General features: G+C 39.1%; 1 protein-coding gene across 1 annotated transcript in view; it reads left to right on the forward strand.

Moving 5' to 3' along the window:
• LOC133577015 (heterogeneous nuclear ribonucleoprotein U-like protein 2) overlaps positions 1-21,022 on the forward strand; it is a 21,845-nt gene continuing 823 nt past the window's right edge. The window contains exons 1-9 of the mRNA XM_061930492.2: positions 1-644; positions 3,271-3,347; positions 3,425-3,670; positions 7,262-7,374; positions 7,448-7,714; positions 7,774-7,896; positions 7,967-8,068; positions 19,274-19,442; positions 19,535-19,744. Coding sequence (XP_061786476.1) covers positions 142-644; positions 3,271-3,347; positions 3,425-3,670; positions 7,262-7,374; positions 7,448-7,714; positions 7,774-7,896; positions 7,967-8,068; positions 19,274-19,442; positions 19,535-19,744 — 1,810 coding nt within the window. The 5' untranslated portion in view covers positions 1-141. The remainder of the gene's footprint in view (positions 645-3,270; positions 3,348-3,424; positions 3,671-7,261; positions 7,375-7,447; positions 7,715-7,773; positions 7,897-7,966; positions 8,069-19,273; positions 19,443-19,534; positions 19,745-21,022) is intronic.

Below are 21,022 nucleotides of genomic sequence, written 5' to 3' on the forward strand. Positions count from 1 at the left end.
AGGCGTGTCAAGTTACGTCAACCAATCAGAGAGCAGGGCTCCATATTGAATTGTTTGTTTTGCTGTGTAAAACCGCACTTTCTCTACACTTTTTCCCCGTGTTTTTGTCACGAACGCGGGTATAAAAGCACAACTTCATCTATGTCCGCCGCACAAAAGGTAACCATGAAGCTCGCGGACATTAAGAAGCTAAAAGTCGCGGAACTGCGGTCGAAGCTCCAAGAAGCGGGTCTGGAGTGCAAAGGGCTGAAGGCAGAGCTGGTAGGCAGACTCTGGTCGTCGCTGGATCAGCAACAGCCTGCACGGACACCCGGACAAGACATACCGGGACAAGACATACCGAGACAAGACACACCGGGACAAGACATACCGGGACAAGACATACCGGGACAAGACGACGACACGACGGTTGTAGCGGATAATATACAAGCGGTGGCGTCCCCGTCCTCTTTACTTCCACAACAAACCTCCAGAGAGTGTTCCGACTCCACGACACAGACGGACGGCGAGGGCGGCTTACAGAGTCCCCTAGCCGACTGTGAGCATCTGCCAGTCGGCCAGGGAGAGGCCGGAGCCGGGAGGAGCGAGCTGGAGGACCGAGGCCGGGCTTTCTACGAGTTTAAAGAGGAGATACGATATAAAAGGTAATGAACATCACCAGAAACTATCATCATAATTAAAGATAAAAGTTTTATTTACTTTCCCTAAATATAACAGTAGAAGCGTGACATAATAACACTATTATGTTAGATCCACTATGGACTGGACTCTCACACTATTATGTTAGATTCACTATGGACTGGACACTCACACTATTATGTTAGATCCACTACGGACTGGACTCTCACACTATTGTGTTAGATCCACTATGGACTGGACTCTCACACTATTATGTTAGATCCACTATGGACTGGACTCTCACACTATTATGTTAGATCCACTATGGGCTGGACTCTCACACTATTATGTTAGATCCACTATGGACTGGACTCTCACGCTATTATGTTAGATACACTATGGACTGGACTCTCACAATATCATGCTAGATCCACTATGGACTTGACTCTCACACTATTATGTTAGATCCACTATGGACTGGACTCTCACACTATTATGTTAGATCCACTATGGGCTGGACTCTCACACTATTATGTTAGATCCACTATGGACTGGACTCTCACGCTATTATGTTAGATACACTATGGACTGGACTCTCACAATATCATGCTAGATCCACTATGGACTTGACTCTCACACTATTATGTTAGATCCACTATGGACTGGACTCTCACACTATTATGTTAGATCCACTATGGACTGGACTCTCACACTATTATGCTAGATCCATTATGGACTGGACTCTCACAATATTATGCTAGATCCACTATGGACTGGACTCTCACACTATTATGTTAGATCCACTATGGACTGGACTCTCACACTATTATGTTAGATCCACTATGGACTGGACTCTCACTCTATTATGTTAGATCCACTATGGACTGGACTCTCACACTATTATGCTAGATCCACTATGGACTGGACTCTCACACTATTATGTTAGATCCACTATGGACTGGACTCTCACACTATTATGTTAGATCCACTATGGACTGGACTTCCACAATATTATGCTAGATCCACTATGGACTGGACTCACACACTATTATGTTAGATCCACTATGGACTGGACTCACACACGATTATGTTAGATCCACTATGGACTGGACTCTCACACTATTATGTTAGATCCACTATGGACTGGACTCTCACACTATTATGTTAGATCCACTATGGACTGGACTCTCACTATTATGTTAGATCCACTATGGACTGGACTCTCACACTATTATGTTAGATCCACTATGGACTGGACTCTCACTATTATGTTAGATCCACTATGGACTGGACTCTCACACTATTATGTTAGATCCACTATGGACTGGACTCTCACTATTATGTTAGATCCACTATGGACTGGACTCTCACTATTATGTTAGATCCACTATGGACTGGACTCCCACAATATTATGCTAGATCCACTATGGACTGGACTCACACACGATTATGTTAGATCCACTATGGACTGGACTCTCACACTATTATGCTAGATCCACTATGGACTGGACTCTCACACTATTATGTTAGATCCACTATGGACTGGACTCTCACACTATTATGTTAGATCCACTATGGACTGGACTCCCACAATATAATGCTAGATCCACTATGGACTGGACTCACACACGATTATGTTAGATCCACTATGGACTGGACTCACACACGATTATGTTAGATCCACTATGGACTGGACTCTCACACTATTATGTTAGATCCACTATGGACTGGACTCTCACACTATTATGTTAGATCCACTATGGACTGGACTCTCACACTATTATGTTAGATCCACTATGGACTGGACTCTCACTATTATGTTAGATCCACTATGGACTGGACTCTCACTATTATGTTAGATCCACTATGGACTGGACTCTCACACTATTATGTTAGATCCACTATGGACTGGACTCTTACACTATTATATAAACTCACAAAGATACATTATTTCAGGCATTATTAGCCATTTTGCATGTTTGGTTTAGGAGTTATGTTTAATTAACTGTCATATTGAGTGTGACAGTTATACTGTCATTGAGTAAAAAAAAAGTTTTGTGTTTGCAAGCCTTAAAAGAAGCATATGTTTCGAGTAAAACTCACAAAGATACATTATTTCAGGCATTATTAGCCACTTTGCATGTTTGGTTTCGGAGTTATGTTTAAATAATTGTCATACTTGACACTCAGCATTAAGGGTTGGAATTGGGCGTTATATCACCAAAAATTATTCCCGGGCGTGGCCACTGCTGCTGCCCACTGCTCTCCTCACCTCCCAGGAGGTGATCAAGGGTGATGGGTCAAATGCAGAGAATAATTTCGCCCCACCTAGTGCGTGTGTGACAATCATTGGTACTTTAACTTAACTTTAACTGTGACTGGACTGTTTTCCAACATATTTGTGGTGTGTTTTGGATTAAATAAGCAACAGTGGTACCCCCAGTGTTGTGAAAGACTGAACCTCAGGTGTCATTTTATGTGGCCTGTGAAAGCTTGGAAATAATAGAAAAGTGGTGGAAAAGTACCACTATAGCCCAAACGGACCACAGCGGAGAAACACATTTTTTGGCGGCCCAACAATAACAATGGTTACCAAACACTGATTTCAACCATCACACAATATGTCAGTGACGTAGTCTCTCCATTGACCAGAGCCAAAGCACCACAAGCTCCACTGGAGAGAGACGAGACGCAGCAGGAAGTTGAAGATGCAGTCAAGTTAGATTCCTGTGAGTATTTCAAGACTCTAACCTTGTTTTTGTGACAACATCTGCCCATTTAATACGCGTTTTTTTTTTCAACTTAGATGACAGCCACCTGCACTTTGACATAAGCCAAGATGGTGTCTGTGGTCAGCCGCGGTTCTGGGACAGGTTCCCCCTGCTGTGGTCCGGCTGCAGGCTCACCCACGGGGTGTGGCAGGGCAGGGTGAGCTTCGAGGCGAGGCTGGAGAGGACGTTGTTAAGCAACAACATGGTGGACGGCCTTGAAAGCAGCGAGGCTTACGGCATGCGAGTAGGCTGGTCCTTGAGCCAAACATCACTGCTACTTGGTGAGATGTCTTATTTGCACATTTAGGAGTCTAACCCAAAACCCAAAAGCAGTGAAGTTGTCACGTTGTGTAAATGGTAAATAAAAAGAGAATACGATGATTTGCAAATGCTTTTCAACTTATATTCAATTGAATAGACTGCAAAGACAAAATATTTCATGTTCACACTAAGAAACATTGTTATTTTTTGCAAAAATTAGCTCATTTGGAATTTGATGCCTGCAACATGTTTCAAAAAAGCTGGCACAAGTGGCAAAAAAGACTGAGAGCGTTGAGGAATGCTCATCAAAGACTTATTTTGGAACATCCCACAGGTGAACAGGCTAATTGGGAACTGGTTGGTGCCATGATTGGGTATAAAAGCAGCTTCCATGAAATGCTCAGTCGTTCACAACTAAGGACGGGGCGAGGGTCACCACTTTGTCGACAAATGCCTGAGCAAATTGTTTAAGAACAACATTTCTCAACCAGCTATTGCAAGGAATTTAGGGATTTCACCATCTACGCTCCGTAATATCATCAAAAGGTTCAGAGAATCTGGAGAAATCACTGCACGTAAGCCATGATATTACGCACCTTGGATCCCTCAGGCGCTACTGCATCAAAAAGCCACATCAGTGTGTAAAGGATATCATCACATGGGCTCAGGAACACTTCAGAAAACCACTGTCAGTAACTACAGTTGGTCGCTACGTCTGTAAGTGGAAGTTAAAACTCTACTATGCAAAGCCAAAGCCATTTATCAACAACACCCAGAAACGCCGCCGGCTTCGCTGGGCCCAAGCTCATCTAAGATGGACAGATGCAAAGTGTAAAAGTGTTCTGCGGTCTGACGAGTCCACATTTCAAATTGTTTTTGGAAACTGTGGAACAAAGAGGAAAAGAACCATCCGGATTGTTATAGGCGCAAAGTTGAAAAGCCAGCATCTGTGATGGTATGGGGTGTATTAGTGCCCGAGACATGGGTAACTTACACATCTGCAAAGGCACCATTAATGCTGAAAGGTACATACAGGTTCTGGAGCAACATATGTTGCCATCCAAGCAACGTTACCATGGACGCCCCTGCTTATTTCAGCAAGACCATGCCAAGCCACGTGTTACAACAGCGTGGCTTCATAGTAAAAGAGTGCGGGTACTAGACTGGCCTGCCTGTAGTCCAGACCTGTCTCCCATTGAAAATGTGTGGCGCAATATAAAGCCTCAAAAGTAAGTTTCTCAGTGTGAACATGAAATATCTTGTCTTTGCAGTCTATTCAATTGAATATAAGTTGAAAAAGATTTGCAAATCATTGTATTCTCTTTTTATTTACCATTTACACAACGTGACTACTTCGCTGGTTTTGGCTCATGTATATGGGTTATACTCATACTCAAATTATAAAAATTGGGAAATTATTACAACAAAGATTTGATATTATACAGTACTTCTGGAAAGTATTCACATATTTTGTTACGTTACTGCCTTAATGCAAAACACAATCCCCCCCCCCAAAATTCTTAACACAGCACTCCATAATAACATGAAAACGTTTTTTTTTCATGTTTCCAAATGTATTAAAAATACAGCCTTTACTCAATTTGCTCAATGTTCGACTTTGTTGTTGCAATTAAAGCCTTTTTCAATATTAATTCCACAATCTTGGCACACCCATCTTTGGGAATGTTTCCAGCCATTCCTCTTCGCAGCACTTTTCAAGCTCCATCAGGTTGGATGAGAAGCGTCTTGTCGTGTCTTTTTCATACATTTGCAAACATACACAAACCAATTTCATTTCATGGCTATAGGACGTTGTGTGTGGAATTTTGCAGGTCAACAGCGATACAGGTCACACTGAGGGTGGCCGTATGAACAACTTTAACACTGTTACAAATATGCGCCACACTGTGAACCCACACCAAACAAGAATGACAAACACATTTCGGGAGAACATCCGCACCGTAGCACAACATAAACACAACAGAACAAATACCCAGAATCCCTTGCAACACTAACTCTTCCGGGACGCTACAATATACCCCCCCCCCATCTCCCGAATTAGTAGGTCTCAAGGTTGACAAGTATACTCTGGACTGAAGCTGTGTGCCTTCATTGTTTTTGTAGCTGTTGTTTTGAGGCATGTTTAAAAAAAATAATGCAATTTATGAAAGTCAAAGTATAATATTTCCCATAGTTGTAGTGGGTATCAGGATTATCTCAGGGAGAGCATGTCCCAAATGTTAAAAAAATAATGCACTTTGTGACTTCAATAATAAATATGGCAGTGCCATGTTGACACTTTTTTCCATAACTGGAGTTGAAGTTGTTCTCTTGTTTTGGAAAACCTTGTTTTTGATTTATTGATTGAAACTTGTATTAGTAGATTGCACAGTACAGTACATATTCCGTACAATTGACCACTAAATGGTAACACCCGAATAAGTTTTTCAACTTGTTTAAGTCCACGTTAATCAATTCATGGTAAAGTTACATTGTTTAATGCATCCAGCGGGGCATCACAACAAAATTAGGCATAATAATGAGTTACGACTGTATATATCGGTATCGGTTGATATCGGAATCGGTAATTAAAAGTTGGACAATATCGGAATATCAGATGTTGGCAAAAAAGCCATTATTGGACATCTCTAGTGTAGACTAACGGGGATCCTTAATAAACTAAACTAAACTAAGATGGCGGAAGCGGGGATCGAACCTGGAACCCTCAAGTTGCTGGCACAGCCACTCTACCAACCGAGCTTTACCGCTATACAGTAATAACTAGAGATGTCCGATAATGGCTTTTTTGCCGATATTCCGATATTGTCCAACTCTTAATTACCGATTCCGATATCAACCGATATCGCTATATACAGTCGTGGAATTAACACATTATTATGCCTAATTTTGTTGTGATGCTCCGCTGGATGCATTAAACAATGTAACAAGGTTTTCCAAAATAAATCAACTCAAGTAAAAAAAAAGTGCCAACATGGCACTGCCATATTTATTATTGAAGTCACAAAGTGCTTTTTTTTTTTTAACATGCCTCAAAACAGCAGCTTGGAATTTGGGACATGCTCTCCCTGAGAGAGCATGAGGAGGTTGAGGTGGGCGGGGTAGAGGATAGCGGGGGGTGTATATTGTAGCGTCCCGGAAGAGTTAGTGCTGCAAGGGGTTCTGTTGTGTTTATGTTGTGTTACGTTGCGGATGTTCTCCCGAAATGTGTTTGTCATTCTTGTTTGGTGTGGGTTCACAGTGTGGCGCATATTTGTAACAGTGTTAAACTTGTTTATACGGCCACCCTCAGTGTGACCTGTATGGCTGTTGACCAAGTACGCGTTGCATTCACTTGTGTGTGTGAAAAGCCGTAGGTATTATGTGACTGGGCCGGCACGCAAAGGCAGTGCCTTTAAGGTTTATTGGCGCTCTGTACTTCTCAGCGGCGTTTTAAAAAGTTATACATTTTACTTTTTGAAACCGATACCGATAATTTTTAAACTGATACCGATAATTTCCGATATTATATTTTAAAGCATTTATCGGCCGATAATATCGGCAGTCTGATATTATCGGACATCTCTAGTAATAACCTGTCCTCCCCCCACCAGGTGAAGAGGCCTTCTCCTTCGCATACGATGCAGGAGCCAGAAAAGTGACCAGCGGGCAAGAAGAAGACTACGGGGAGACGTTCTCCGAGGGAGACATCATCGGCTGCTATGCTGTGATTGACTTTTTACAATCATTTATTTGCCAGAAGCGAAAGTCCACTAATCCGCCACGAACTCTGCCCACAGTCTTTCTCCACCAACGGAAGTGTTCAGCTCTCCTTCCATAAAAACGGGCGTTTCATGGGCGTGGCCTTTTCCCTCGAGGCCTCGGAGCTTCAAGGCCGCGCTCTGTTCCCTCACGTCCTCTGTAAGAACTGTGCGGTCCGCTTCTTGCTGGGCCCCGCAGCCCCGGCGTGGTACTGCAGCCCCCCTGGCTTCACGCCGCTGGCGGCACTCCCCGCTGGGCTGAGGCTCCGCAGCACGTTGGGCCCCAACTCCAGAGCGCAGAGTGAGGTAAAGCAACAATCCATGAATGATTATTTTTTAAGGCAAAGTCTCTTGTCACGTCTTAGGTGGTGTTGATGGTGGGTCTCCCTGCTGCGGGAAAGAGCCACTGGGCCAAAGCTCGCGTACGACAGCATCCGGGAAAACACTACAGGCTGCTGAGCACCGAGGAGCTGCTGGCATGCATGATGGTCAGGAGAGACATCACGATCACGACTCACCTCGTCCACATCAGGCAAACCTTCCCCGTGTTTTTTTCAGGGACGGGGAGCGAGGGAGCGCCAGCTGCAGCAGGCCGCTCAGTGTCTGACTGAATTAATCCAAAGAGCCGCTAACACACCAGGCAACTACATCCTGGACCAGGTAACCTTTGCACTTGGAAACACTGATGCATCCAAATGTGTTCATAGGGAAGAAAATAGGTTCCGTCACGTGATTAAGTAAACAAATTGGTGGGCCACCAAACCAACATGCAAACTATTTGTCCCGTGAAAAACCGTCCGACCGGAACTCTCTAATAACTAAAGTTCCTTGGGTGAATAAAGTAAACTCGCTACACCGGTATGTTTTAGTGCTTTCATGCATCGAAATGTGTTCATAGGGAAGAAAATAGGTTCCGTCACGTGATTAAGTAAACAAATTGGTGGGCCACCAAACCAACATGCAAACTATTTGTCCCGTGAAAAACCGTCCGACCGGAACTCTCTAATAACTAAAGTTCCTTGGGTGAATAAAGTAAACTCACTACACCGGTATGTTTTAGTGCTTTCATGCATCGAAATGTGTTCATAGGGAAGAAAATAGGTTCCGTCACGTGATTAAGTAAACAAATTGGTGGGCCACCAAACCAACATGCAAGCTATTTGTCCCGTGAAAAACCGTCCGACCGGAACTCTCTAATAACTAAAGTTCCTTGGGTGAATAAAGTAAACTCACTACACCGGTATGTTTTAGTGCTTTCATGCATCGAAATGTGTTCATAGGGAAGAAAATAGGTTCCGTCACGTGATTAAGTAAACAAATTGGTGGGCCACCAAACCAACATGCAAACTATTTGTCCCGTGAAAAACCGTCCGACCGGAACTCTCTAATAACTAAAGTTCCTTGGGTGAATAAAGTAAACTCACTACACCGGTATGTTTTAGTGCTTTCATGCATCGAAATGTGTTCATAGGGAAGAAAATAGGTTCCGTCACGTGATTAAGTAAACAAATTGGTGGGCCACCAAACCAACATGCAAACTATTTGTCCCGTGAAAAACCGTCCGACCGGAACTCTCTAATAACTAAAGTTCCTTGGGTGAATAAAGTAAACTCACTACACCGGTATGTTTTAGTGCTTTCATGCATCGAAATGTGTTCATAGGGAAGAAAATAGGTTCCGTCACGTGATTAAGTAAACAAATTGGTGGGCCACCAAACCAACATGCAAACTATTTGTCCCGTGAAAAACCGTCCGACCGGAACTCTCTAATAACTAAAGTTCCTTGGGTGAATAAAGTAAACTCACTACACCGGTATGTTTTAGTGCTTTCATGCATCGAAATGTGTTCATAGGGAAGAAAATAGGTTCCGTCACGTGATTAAGTAAACAAATTGGTGGGCCACCAAACCAACATGCAAACTATTTGTCCCGTGAAAAACCGTCCGACCGGAACTCTCTAATAACTAAAGTTCCTTGGGTGAATAAAGTAAACTCACTACACCGGTATGTTTTAGTGCTTTCATGCATCGAAATGTGTTCATAGGGAAGAAAATAGGTTCCGTCACGTGATTAAGTAAACAAATTGGTGGGCCACCAAACCAACATGCAAACTATTTGTCCCGTGAAAAACCGTCCGACCGGAACTCTCTAATAACTAAAGTTCCTTGGGTGAATAAAGTAAACTCACTACACCGGTATGTTTTAGTGCTTTCATGCATCGAAATGTGTTCATAGGGAAGAAAATAGGTTCCGTCACGTGATTAAGTAAACAAATTGGTGGGCCACCAAACCAACATGCAAGCTATTTGTCCCGTGAAAAACCGTCCGACCGGAACTCTCTAATATCTAAAGTTCCTTGGGTGAATAAAGTAAACTCACTACACCGGTATGTTTTAGTGCTTTCATGCATCGAAATGTGCTCATAGGGAAGAAAATAGGTTCCGTCACGTGATTAAGTAAACAAATTGGTGGGCCACCAAACCAACATGCAAACTATTTGTCCCGTGAAAAACCGTCCGACCGTAACTCTCTAATAACTAAAGTTCCTTGGGTGAATAAAGTAAACTCACTACACCGGTATGTTTTAGTGCTTTCATGCATCGAAATGTGTTCATAGGGAAGAAAATAGGTTCCGTCACGTGATTAAGTAAACAAATTGGTGGGCCACCAAACCAACATGCAAACTATTTGTCCCGTGAAAAACCGTCCGACCGGAACTCTCTAATAACTAAAGTTCCTTGGGTGAATAAAGTAAACTCACTACACCGGTATGTTTTAGTGCTTTCATGCATCGAAATGTGTTCATAGGGAAGAAAATAGGTTCCGTCACGTGATTAAGTAAACAAATTGGTGGGCCACCAAACCAACATGCAAACTATTTGTCCCGTGAAAAACCGTCCGACCAGAACTCTCTAATAACTAAAGTTCCTTGGGTGAATAAAGTAAACTCACTACACCGGTATGTTTTAGTGCTTTCATGCATCGAAATGTGTTCATAGGGAAGAAAATAGGTTCCGTCACGTGATTAAGTAAACAAATTGGTGGGCCACCAAACCAACATGCAAACTATTTGTCCCGTGAAAAACCGTCCGACCGGAACTCTCTAATAACTAAAGTTCCTTGGGTGAATAAAGTAAACTCACTACACCGGTATGTTTTAGTGCTTTCATGCATCGAAATGTGTTCATAGGGAAGAAAATAGGTTCCGTCACGTGATTAAGTAAACAAATTGGTGGGCCACCAAACCAACATGCAAACTATTTGTCCCGTGAAAAACCGTCCGACCAGAACTCTCTAATAACTAAAGTTCCTTGGGTGAATAAAGTAAACTCACTACACCGGTATGTTTTAGTGCTTTCATGCATCGAAATGTGTTCATAGGGAAGAAAATAGGTTCTGTCACGTGATTAGGTAAACAAATTGGTGGGCCACCAAACCAACATGCAAACTATTTGTCCCGTGAAAAACCGTTCGACCGGAACTCTCTAATAACTAAAGTTCCTTGGGTGAATAAAGTAAACTCACTACACCGGTATGTTTTAGTGCTTTCATGGCGAGTTTACAAAGGTAAAGTACCAATGATTGTCACACACACACACACACACACACACACACGAGGTGTGGTACAATTATTCTCTGCATTTGACCCATCACCCTTGATCACCCCCTGGGAGGTGAAGGGAGCAGTGAGCAGCATCGGTGGCCGCGCCTGGGATTCATTTTTGGTGATTTAACACCCAATTCCAACCCTTGATGCTGAGTGTCAAGCAGGGAGGTGATGGGTCCCATTTTTGTAGTCTTTGGTATGAACTCACAACCTACCGATCTCAGGGCGGACACTCTAACCACTAGGCCACTGAGTAGGTTTGGCAAGTTTCACTGCTATAAGGCGCTTTTGGTAGCCATCCACAAGCTTCTGCTTGAATGTTTGACCACTCCTCTTGACAAAATTGGTGCAGTTCAGCTAAATGTGTTGGTTTTCTGACATGGACTTGTTTCTTCAGCATTGTCCACACGTTTAAGTCAGGACTTTGGGAAGGCCATTCTAAAACCTTCATTCTAGCCTGATTTAGCCATTCCTTTATCACTTTTGACGTGTGTTTGGGGTCATTGTCCTGTTGGAACACCCAACTGCGCCCAAGACCCAACCTCCTGATGGGCTGATGATTTTAGCTTGTCCTGAAGAATTTGGAGGTCATTGTCCCATTTACTCTCTGTAAAGCACCAGTTCCATTGGCAGCAAAACAGGCCCAGAGCATAATACTACCACCACCATGCTTGACGGTAGGTTTGGTGTTCCTGGGATTAAAGGCCTCACCTTTTCTCCTCCAAACATATTACTGAGTATTGTGGCCAAACAGTTGGGTGTTCCAACAGTACAATGACCCCAAACAAAGTGGGCGGTCTTATTTACGTGGCTCACCTTCGACAGCGTCTTCTCCCCGTCATCTTTGTTGTAGCGGTGTAGCGTGCAAGGACGGGAGTGGAAGAAGTGTCAAAAGATGGCGCTAACTGTTTTAATGACATTCAGACTTTACTTCAGTCAATAACGGAGCAGCATCTCCTCATCCGGAAACATCAACAATGCCGGAAGTGTGTCCCGTAAAAAAACGTCCGGGCGGAACTCTCTAATAACTAAAGTTCCTTGGGTGAATAAAGTAAACTCACTACACCGGTATGTTTTAACGCTTTCATGGTGAGTTTACTAAGTTAAAGTTAGAGTACCAATGATTGTCACACACACACACACACACACACACACGAAGTGTGGCGAAATTATTTTCTGCATTTGACCCATCACCCTTGATCACCCCCTGGGAGGTGAGGGGAGCAGTGAGCAGGAGCGGTGGACGCGCCCGGGAATCATTTTTGGTGATTTAACCGGCAATTCCAACCCTTGATGCTGAGTGTCAAGCAGGGAGGTAATGGGTCCCATTTTTTATAGTCTTTGGTATGACTCGGCCGGGGTTTGAACTCACAACCTACCGATCTCAGGGCGGACACTCTAACCACTAGGCCACTGAGTAGGTTTGGCAAGTTTTACTGCTATAAGGCCCTCCTCTTGACAAAATTGGTGCAGTTCAGCTAAATGTGTTGGTTTTCTGACATGGACTTGTTTCTTCAGCATTGTCCACACGTTTAAGTCAGCACTTTGGGAAGGCCATTTGAAAACCTTAATTCTAGCCTGATTTAGCCATTCCTTTACCACTTTAGACGTGTGTTTGGGGTAGGGCTGGGTGATATTGCCTTTTTTTAGTATCTCGATATTTTTAGGCCATGTCACGATACACAATATCAGTGACGTGCGGTGAGGTTGATGGCTGGTGAGGCACTGACTTCATCACAGTCAGATTTACAAACATATGAACCCTAAAGAGTATCTTATTCACCATTCGATTGGCAGCAGTTAACGGGTTATGTTTAAAAGCTCATACCAGCATTCTTCCCTGCTTGGCACTCAGCATCAAGGGTTGGAATTGGGGGTTAAATCACCAAAAATGATTCCCGGGCACGGCGCCGCTGCTGCCCACTGCTCCCCTCACCTCCCAGGGGGTGAACAAGGGGATGGGTCAAATGCAGAGGACAAATTTCATTACACCTAGTGTGTGTGTGACAATCATTGGTACTTTAACTTAACTTTAACTTTACACATACAAACTGTAGCACACAAAAAAGCACATTTAATAAAAAAAAACGTTATTATGGTCTTACCTTTACTTATAAATTAAGTCCATGCGCCGCAACTAAAGCCCTCACTTAAACTTTCCACGTGCAAGATTGAATCTATTTAAAAAAAGTGTAACCGAGGGTTTATAAATGTCGCCTACACTGTATGAAACTACAAAATAACAAACACGGAGGCTCCAGTTTACACGAGGACCACTTTATTTACCTTCTTTCAAAAACCTCCGCTCCACTCCGTGTCATCACTTCCGCTCTTAGCGCCTTCAAAATAAGAGCTCAAGGCATATACTGTATAACAGCGCATAACAGGAACTTAACATCACAAAGAGAAAAGCCCATGAAAATAGGTTACAAAAGTTATTTAATAAGAAGCCAAAAAGTGCAAAAACAATAATGTTCGTGTTGGAGGAGTTGTGAATTAGATACACCTGCAGTTTGCAGGTGTACCTAATGTTGTGGCCCTGCAGTCATTCCTCCAACACGAACATTATTGTTTTTGCACTTATTGGCTTCTTATGAAATAACTTTTTTAAATAGACTCAATCTTGCACGTGGAAAGTTTAAGTGTGGGCTTTAGTTGATATAACAATTCTACGGTGGGGGTGCAGGAGGCGGGATTACTGGAGCCTCAGCCAGTGCGTCTTTTGCAGCCGTTTTATGATCGCTCAGCACAAGAAATACATTTCACACATACAATTGTTGACAAAATACACTGTACATTATATACCTCAGCTTACTAAACTATGGAAATGTATAATATAATTCATATAGCAATATAGTCTCACTGCACAGCAGGCCAGCAGTTAGCCGAGTCCGGAATCCATGTTGAGGCACTGAGTGACGTGCCTCAACTGGCTGCTGATCACTGCACTGTCTCTTCTCAGTATTTGTACGGCAAATGTGAAAATTCAGCGATTTTGAATAAAAATAATCTAAAACTGGTGAAGTTAAATGGAAAATAACTTTATACTGGATACATATAACAATTTAATTAATTTTTTTTCTTTTTACATTTTTTTTCTTTCCATGATGGCAGGTGAGGCCCTTAGCCTTGAATGAACACTTGATGCATATAATCACAGCAGTATGATGATTCTATGTGTCTACATTAAAACATTCTTCTTCATACTGCATTAATATATGATACTTTTAAACTTTCATGCAGAGAGGGAAATCACAACTAAGTCAATTTACCAAAAGTGTATTTATTAAACAGTTATTAAGCAGTGTCACAAACATTCATGTCATTTCCAAAACAGAAAGTGCAAGATTGTCAGAGACATTTTAAAACAAGCTATTAGTGCACTTTTTTGTGCATGACGTCACTAAGATGACTTATCAAAACAACACTAAATTAAAGTGCACTTTTTGTACAGAACGCCACTACAATAGTTTGAAAATATGATGTCACACAAGATATTTCAATAAGTGTCAAATAAAAATGAGCTGCATAATAGGAAATCAAATAGTGTACGTCCTTCGTTTGTTTGGTTTTTGCTGGGGTAATGTAACATTTCATGATGTCAGCCTTTTTTGTTGCTTGCTATTTTTGTTTTGGGCTGTGGTTGATTCAGATATTTGAGTAAAGAAAGTAAAAATTAAAAAAATTAATCCAAAATGGTTTTATGGCCTTTGAAAAATGAAAGACTTTTATGTCCCGTTTGGCTTTGGGGTATTGTTGAATAAGTGCCAGTGTATGGTACACCTGTGAAAGAATTGGAAAAAATCATGTATGATGGAAACTTTTTCCACTGAGGGCCGCACCTATTAATTTTTCATAGTGTTTTTTTAATTAGTTTTATTCCCTTTTTGTCATACATTTTTTTACTAAAACTTTGTTTTTTATGGCACACACTCAAAATATGCAATATTTTGTTGTTATTCTTTTTCTTCAAACTAAATATTTCACAGTGGGATATTTAATATAAAGTAATTAACTAGGTCAATAATTCATAACAAAATTTATTTTGATTCGTATTATTTTTTGAGCAATGACAGTTAAATAAAAAATCCCACTAAAATTGTATTTTTTACTTTAAAAGCTTAAATCTCTAGATCAACTTCAGCTCTATCCATCAATTATACGTTTTTATGTTTTAATTTTTTTTCATGCCTTTTTTGTCAAAAAAACCCTTTGTTTTCTTATGTCAAACACACAAAATATGCAATATTTTCCTCAAAAAAATATTTCAAAGTGGAATATTTGATGTGAAGTAAGGTTAGCCTTGAATTGGTCAATAATTCATAACATCATTGATTTTGATACATTATTATTTTTTGAGCAATGATAGTTAAAAAAAAAATCCTACTAAAATTCTCGGGGATCCACTTATAAGTGTTAAAAATAAGTCACATATTATTTTTATTTTTTTTACTTTCAATGCTTACATCGCTACATCAACTTCAGCTCTATCTATTGAATATACAATTGTATTTGTATTGTATTACTATTATTATTATTTTTTGACATTTTGTAAAAACCTTTGTCTTATGGCAAACACAAAATGCAATATTTTTCTCAAAATATATTTCAAAGTGGAATATTTGATGTGAAGTAAGGTTAGCCTTGAATTGGTCAATAATTCATAACAACATGGATTTTGATACGTTATTATTTTTTGAGCAATGACAGTTAAAAAAAAATCCTACTAAAATTCTCAGGGATCCACTCATAAGTGTTAAAAATAAGTCATACGTTTTTATTTTTTTTACTTTTAATGCTTAAATCTCTAGATCAACTTCAGCTCTATCCATCAATTATACGTTTTTAATTTTATTTTAATTTTGTTTTTTCATGCCTTTTTTTTTTTTTTTTTTTAAACTTGTTTTCTTATGTCAAACACACAAAATATGCAATGTTTTCCTCAAAAAATATTTCAAAGTGGAATATTTGATGTGAAGTAAGGTTAGCCTTGAATTGGTCAATAATTCATAACAACATTGATTTTGATACATTATTATTTTCAGAGCTATGACAGTTTTAAAGAGAAAAAAACAGCCTGCATGCCAATTTTTTCTTGTTACATTTCACATGTTTGCTTTTCTATAACACTTTTTTATGTTGTTTTTTTAATAGTATTTTTAATATTGGTCGCAGGCTGTTAAAAAGTTAGCTGCGGGTCGCAAATGGCCCCCGGGCCACACTATGGACACCTCTGGAGTAACAACAAAAATGATGGCTAAAATATAGCAAGCATTTACTGAAAGGATAAACAAGTCAGCATTTGTCTGCTGGTGGTTTAAGTTCTATAAAAGTAAAGTTTTATTCCCTTTTTTGTCATTAAAAATTTGACTAAAATGTTGTTGTTTTATGGCACACACTCAAAATATGCAATATTTTGTTGTTAATTTTTTTCTTCAACAAATATTTCAAAGTGGGATATTGAATATAAAGTAATTGGAGCCTTAACTAGGTCCACAATTCATAACAACATTGATGTTGATTCGTATTATTTTTTGAGCAATGACCGGTTTAAAAAAAAAAAAAATCCCACTATAATTCTCGGGAATCCACTCATAAGTGTTAAAAATAAGTCATACGTTATTTTTTATTATTTTTTACTTTCAATGCTTAAATCTCTAGATCAACTTCAGCTTTATCCATCAATTATACGTTTTTATTTATTTTATTTTTTTCATGCCTTTTTGTAAAAAAAAAAACCCTTTGTTTTCTTATGTCAAACACAAAAAATATGCAATATTTTCCTCAAAAAATATTTCAAAGTGGAATATTTGATGTGAAGTAAGGTTAGCCTTGAATTGGTCAATAATTCATAACAACATTGATCTTGATACATTATTATTTTTTGAGCAATGATAGTAAAAAAAAAAAATCCTACTAAAATTCTCGGGGATCCACTCATAAGTGTTAAAAATAAGTCATATATTATTTTAATTTTTTTTACTTTCAATGCTTAAATCTCTAGATCAACTTCAGCTCCATCCATTGAATATACAATTGTATTTGTATTGTATTATTATTATTTTTTTTTATTTTTTTGACATTTTGTAAAAACCTTTGTCTTATGGCAAACACAAAATGCAATATTTTTCTCAAAATATATTTCAAAGTGGAATATTTGATGTGAAGTAAGGTTAGCATTGAATTGGTCAATAATTCATAACATTGATTTTGATACATTATTATTTTTTGAGCAATGACAGTTTAAAAAAAAATCCTACTAAAATTCTCGGGGATCCACTCATAAGTGTTAAAAATAAGTCATATATTATTTTTATTTTTTTTTACTTTCAATGCTTACATCTCTAGATCAACTTCAGCTCTATCAATCAATTATACAATTTTATTTTAATTTTATTATTATTATTTTTATTTTTTTAATTCATGCCATTTTTGTAAAAAAAAAAAAACCTTTGTTTTCTTATGTCAAACACACAAAATATGCAATGTTTTCCTCAAAAAATATTTCAAAGTGGAATATTTGATGTGAAGTAAGGTTAGCCTTGAATTGGTCAATAATTGATAACAACATGGATTTTGATACATTATTTTCAGAGCAATGACAGTTTTAAAGAGAAAAAAACAGCCTGCATGGCAACTTTTTCTTGTTACATTTCACATGTTTGCTCTTCTATAACACTTTTTAGTGTTGTTTTTTTAATAGTATTTTTTAGAGATGTCCGATAAATGCGTTAAAATGTAATATCGGAAATGATCGGTATCGTTTTTTTTACTATCGGTATCGTTTTGTTTTTTTTAAATTAAATTAAAAAAAAACAACCTTTGTTGTCTTATGTGAAACACACAAAATATGCAATATTTTCCTCAAAAAAATATTTCAAAGTGGAATATTTGATGTGAGTAAGGTTAGCCTTGAATTGGTCAATAATTCATAACATTAATGATTTTGATACATTATTTTTTGAGCAATGACAGTTTAAAAAAAAATCCTACTAAAGTTCTCGGGGATCCACTCATAAGTGTTAAAAATAAGTCATGTTATTTTTTTATTTTTTTTACTTTCAATGCTTAAATCTCTAGATCAACTTCAGCTCTATCCATCAATTATACAATTTTATTTTAATTTTATTATTATTATTTTTGTTTTTTTAATTTATGCCATTTTTGTAAAAAACAAAAACCTTTGTTTTCTTATGTCAAACACACAAAATATGCAATGTTTTCCTCAAAAAATATTTCAAAGTGGAATATTTGATGTGAAGTAAGGTTAGCCTTGAATTGGTCAATAATTCATAACAACGTGGATTTTGATACATTATTATTTTCAGAGCAATGACAGTTTTAAAGAGAAAAAAACAGCCTGCATGGCAACTTTTTCTTGTTACATTTCACATGTTTGCTCTTTTATAACACTTTTTTATGTTATTTTTTTAATAGTATTTTTTAGAGATGTCCGATAATTGCGTTAAAATGTAATATCGGAAATTATCGGTATCGTTTTTTTTTTTATCGGTATCGTTTTGTTTTTGTTTTTTATTTTATTTTTTTTTTTAATTAAATCAACATAAAAAACACAAGATACACTTACAATTAGTGCACAAACCCAAAAAACCTCCCTCCCCCATTCACACTCATTCACACAAAAGGGTTGTTTCTTTCTGTTTTTAATATTCTGGTTCCTACATTATATATTAATATATATCAATACAGTCTGCAAGGGATACAGTCCGTAAGCACACATGATTGTGCGTGCTGCTGGTCCACTAATAGTACTAACCTTTAACAATTAATTTTACTCATTTTCATTAATTACTAGTTTCTATGTAACTGTTTTTACATTGTTTTACTTTCTTTTTTATTCAAGAAAATGTTTTTAATTTATTTATCTTATTTTATAATTTTTTTTAAAAAGTACCTTATCTTCACCATACATGGTTGTCCAAATTAGGCATAATAATGTGTTAATTCCACGACTGCATATATCGGTTGATATCGGTATCGGTTTGTATCGGTAATTAAAGAGTTGGACAATATCGGATATCGGCAAAAAGCCATTATCGGACATCCCTAGTATTTTTAGAATTGGTCGCAGGCTGTTAAAAAGTTAGAGGCGGGTCACAAATGGCCCCCGGACCACACTTTGGACAAAAAAGTCAGCCTTTGTGCGCTGGTGGTTAAAGTTCTATAAAAGTAAAGTTTCATTTGATAAAACTTCTTAGTGCCCCAATGATAACATTCTAATTTCCCCTTTTTCCTAGTGCAACATCCTCTTTTCCGCACAACGTTACAAGCTGCAGCTGTTCGCCGACTTCAGCCACCGCTTGGTGGTGGTGGTTTTTCCTTCAGCAGCCGAGTGGAAAAGACGGCTGTGGGAACATCAGCAGGTCTGGGGTAGGATCCCTGAGATCGCTCTGCTCAAACTCCAAGGTGGGACTCGTTACCAGGAGGGACAGAATGAGATCAAATAAGGCTGCTTGACACAAATAGGGAAAAAAACATCCTTCAATTGTGACGTCCAGTGAGCTGCAGTCTTCCGGAGCAGCACAGCCACCTTTTGGACGAGCTGCAGTACGTGGAGCTGCCTCAGGAAGCGGCGGGGGCGCTGCTGCAGGAGTACAAAGACCAGGCCCGCCGGCTGCTGCCTCCTGTTGCCAAAGCAGAGAAGAAGAAGAAATACCTGCAGAAGAAACGACCCCACGCGCATGGACCTTTACAACCTCACTCAAACGGTACATATCAGATAGGGTTGTACGGTATACCGCTACTAGTATAGTACCACCATACTAATGAATCATATTCAGTACTATACCGCCTCTAAAAAGTACCAGTCCACCACCACCCTTTCGTCGTCACGTCGTGACATGGCTGGTTTTGCGAGCAGGGGAGCATGTTCGGCAGCGCACACACAGAGTACTTACAAGCAGACACAGTGTGTACACAGAAAAGGGAGAATGGACGCATTTTGGTGTAAAAAGTAAAGATAAAGGTGAAGTTATAACACTGAAACGCCCTCAGTAAGAGGTGCTTTAGCTACTTCTAAATCACTAATACTCGCCTCCATGGCGACAAATAAAGTACGTTTCTTACAAGTAGCATTATCACTGGAGGACGAGGAATAGCTAAACATGCTTCACTACACAACGTAGGAGGATACAATAGCTCACCGGCGTCACAATGTAAACAAACGCCATGGGTGGATCTACACCTGACATCCACTGTAATGATACCAAGTACAGGGGCGTATCTAGTCGATACTACTATGATTACGTTGATATTTTTTGGCATCACAACATCTTCTTTCGTTTAAAAAAATGTTATATTATGTTTATAAAGTCAGTAAATACGTCCCTGGACACATGAGGACTTTGAATCTGACCAATGTATGATCCTGTAACTACTTGGTATCGGAGCGATACCTAAATGTGTGGCATCACAATGTAAACAAATGCCATGGGTGGATCTACACCTGACATCCACTGTAATGATACCAAGTACAGGGGCGTATCGTCGATACTACTATGATTACGTTGATATTTTTTGGCATCACAACATCTTTTTTCGTTTAAAAAAAAATTATATTATGTTTATAAAGTCAGTAAATATGTCCCTGGACACATGAGGACTTTGAATATGACCAATGTATGATCCTGTAACTACTTGGTATCGGAGCGTCACAATGTAAACAAATGCCATGGGTGGATCTACACCTGACATCCACTGTAATGATACCAAGTACAAGAGTGCATCTAGTCGATAATACTATGAATACATTGATATTTTTTATCGGCACAAAATCTTTTTTCCTTTTTTTAAAATTCATATGTTTATAAAGTCAGTAAATACGTCTCTGGACACATGAGGACTTTGAATATGACCAATGTATGATCCTGTAACTACTTGGTATCGGATCGATACCTAAATGTGTGGTATCATCCAAAACTAATGTAAAGTATCAAAGAAGAGAAGAATAAGTGATTATTACATTTTAACAGAAGTGTAGATAGAAC

The sequence above is a fragment of the Nerophis lumbriciformis genome, linkage group LG36 (assembly GCF_033978685.3).
Source record: "Nerophis lumbriciformis linkage group LG36, RoL_Nlum_v2.1, whole genome shotgun sequence".
NCBI classification, from domain to species: domain Eukaryota; kingdom Metazoa; phylum Chordata; class Actinopteri; order Syngnathiformes; family Syngnathidae; genus Nerophis; species Nerophis lumbriciformis.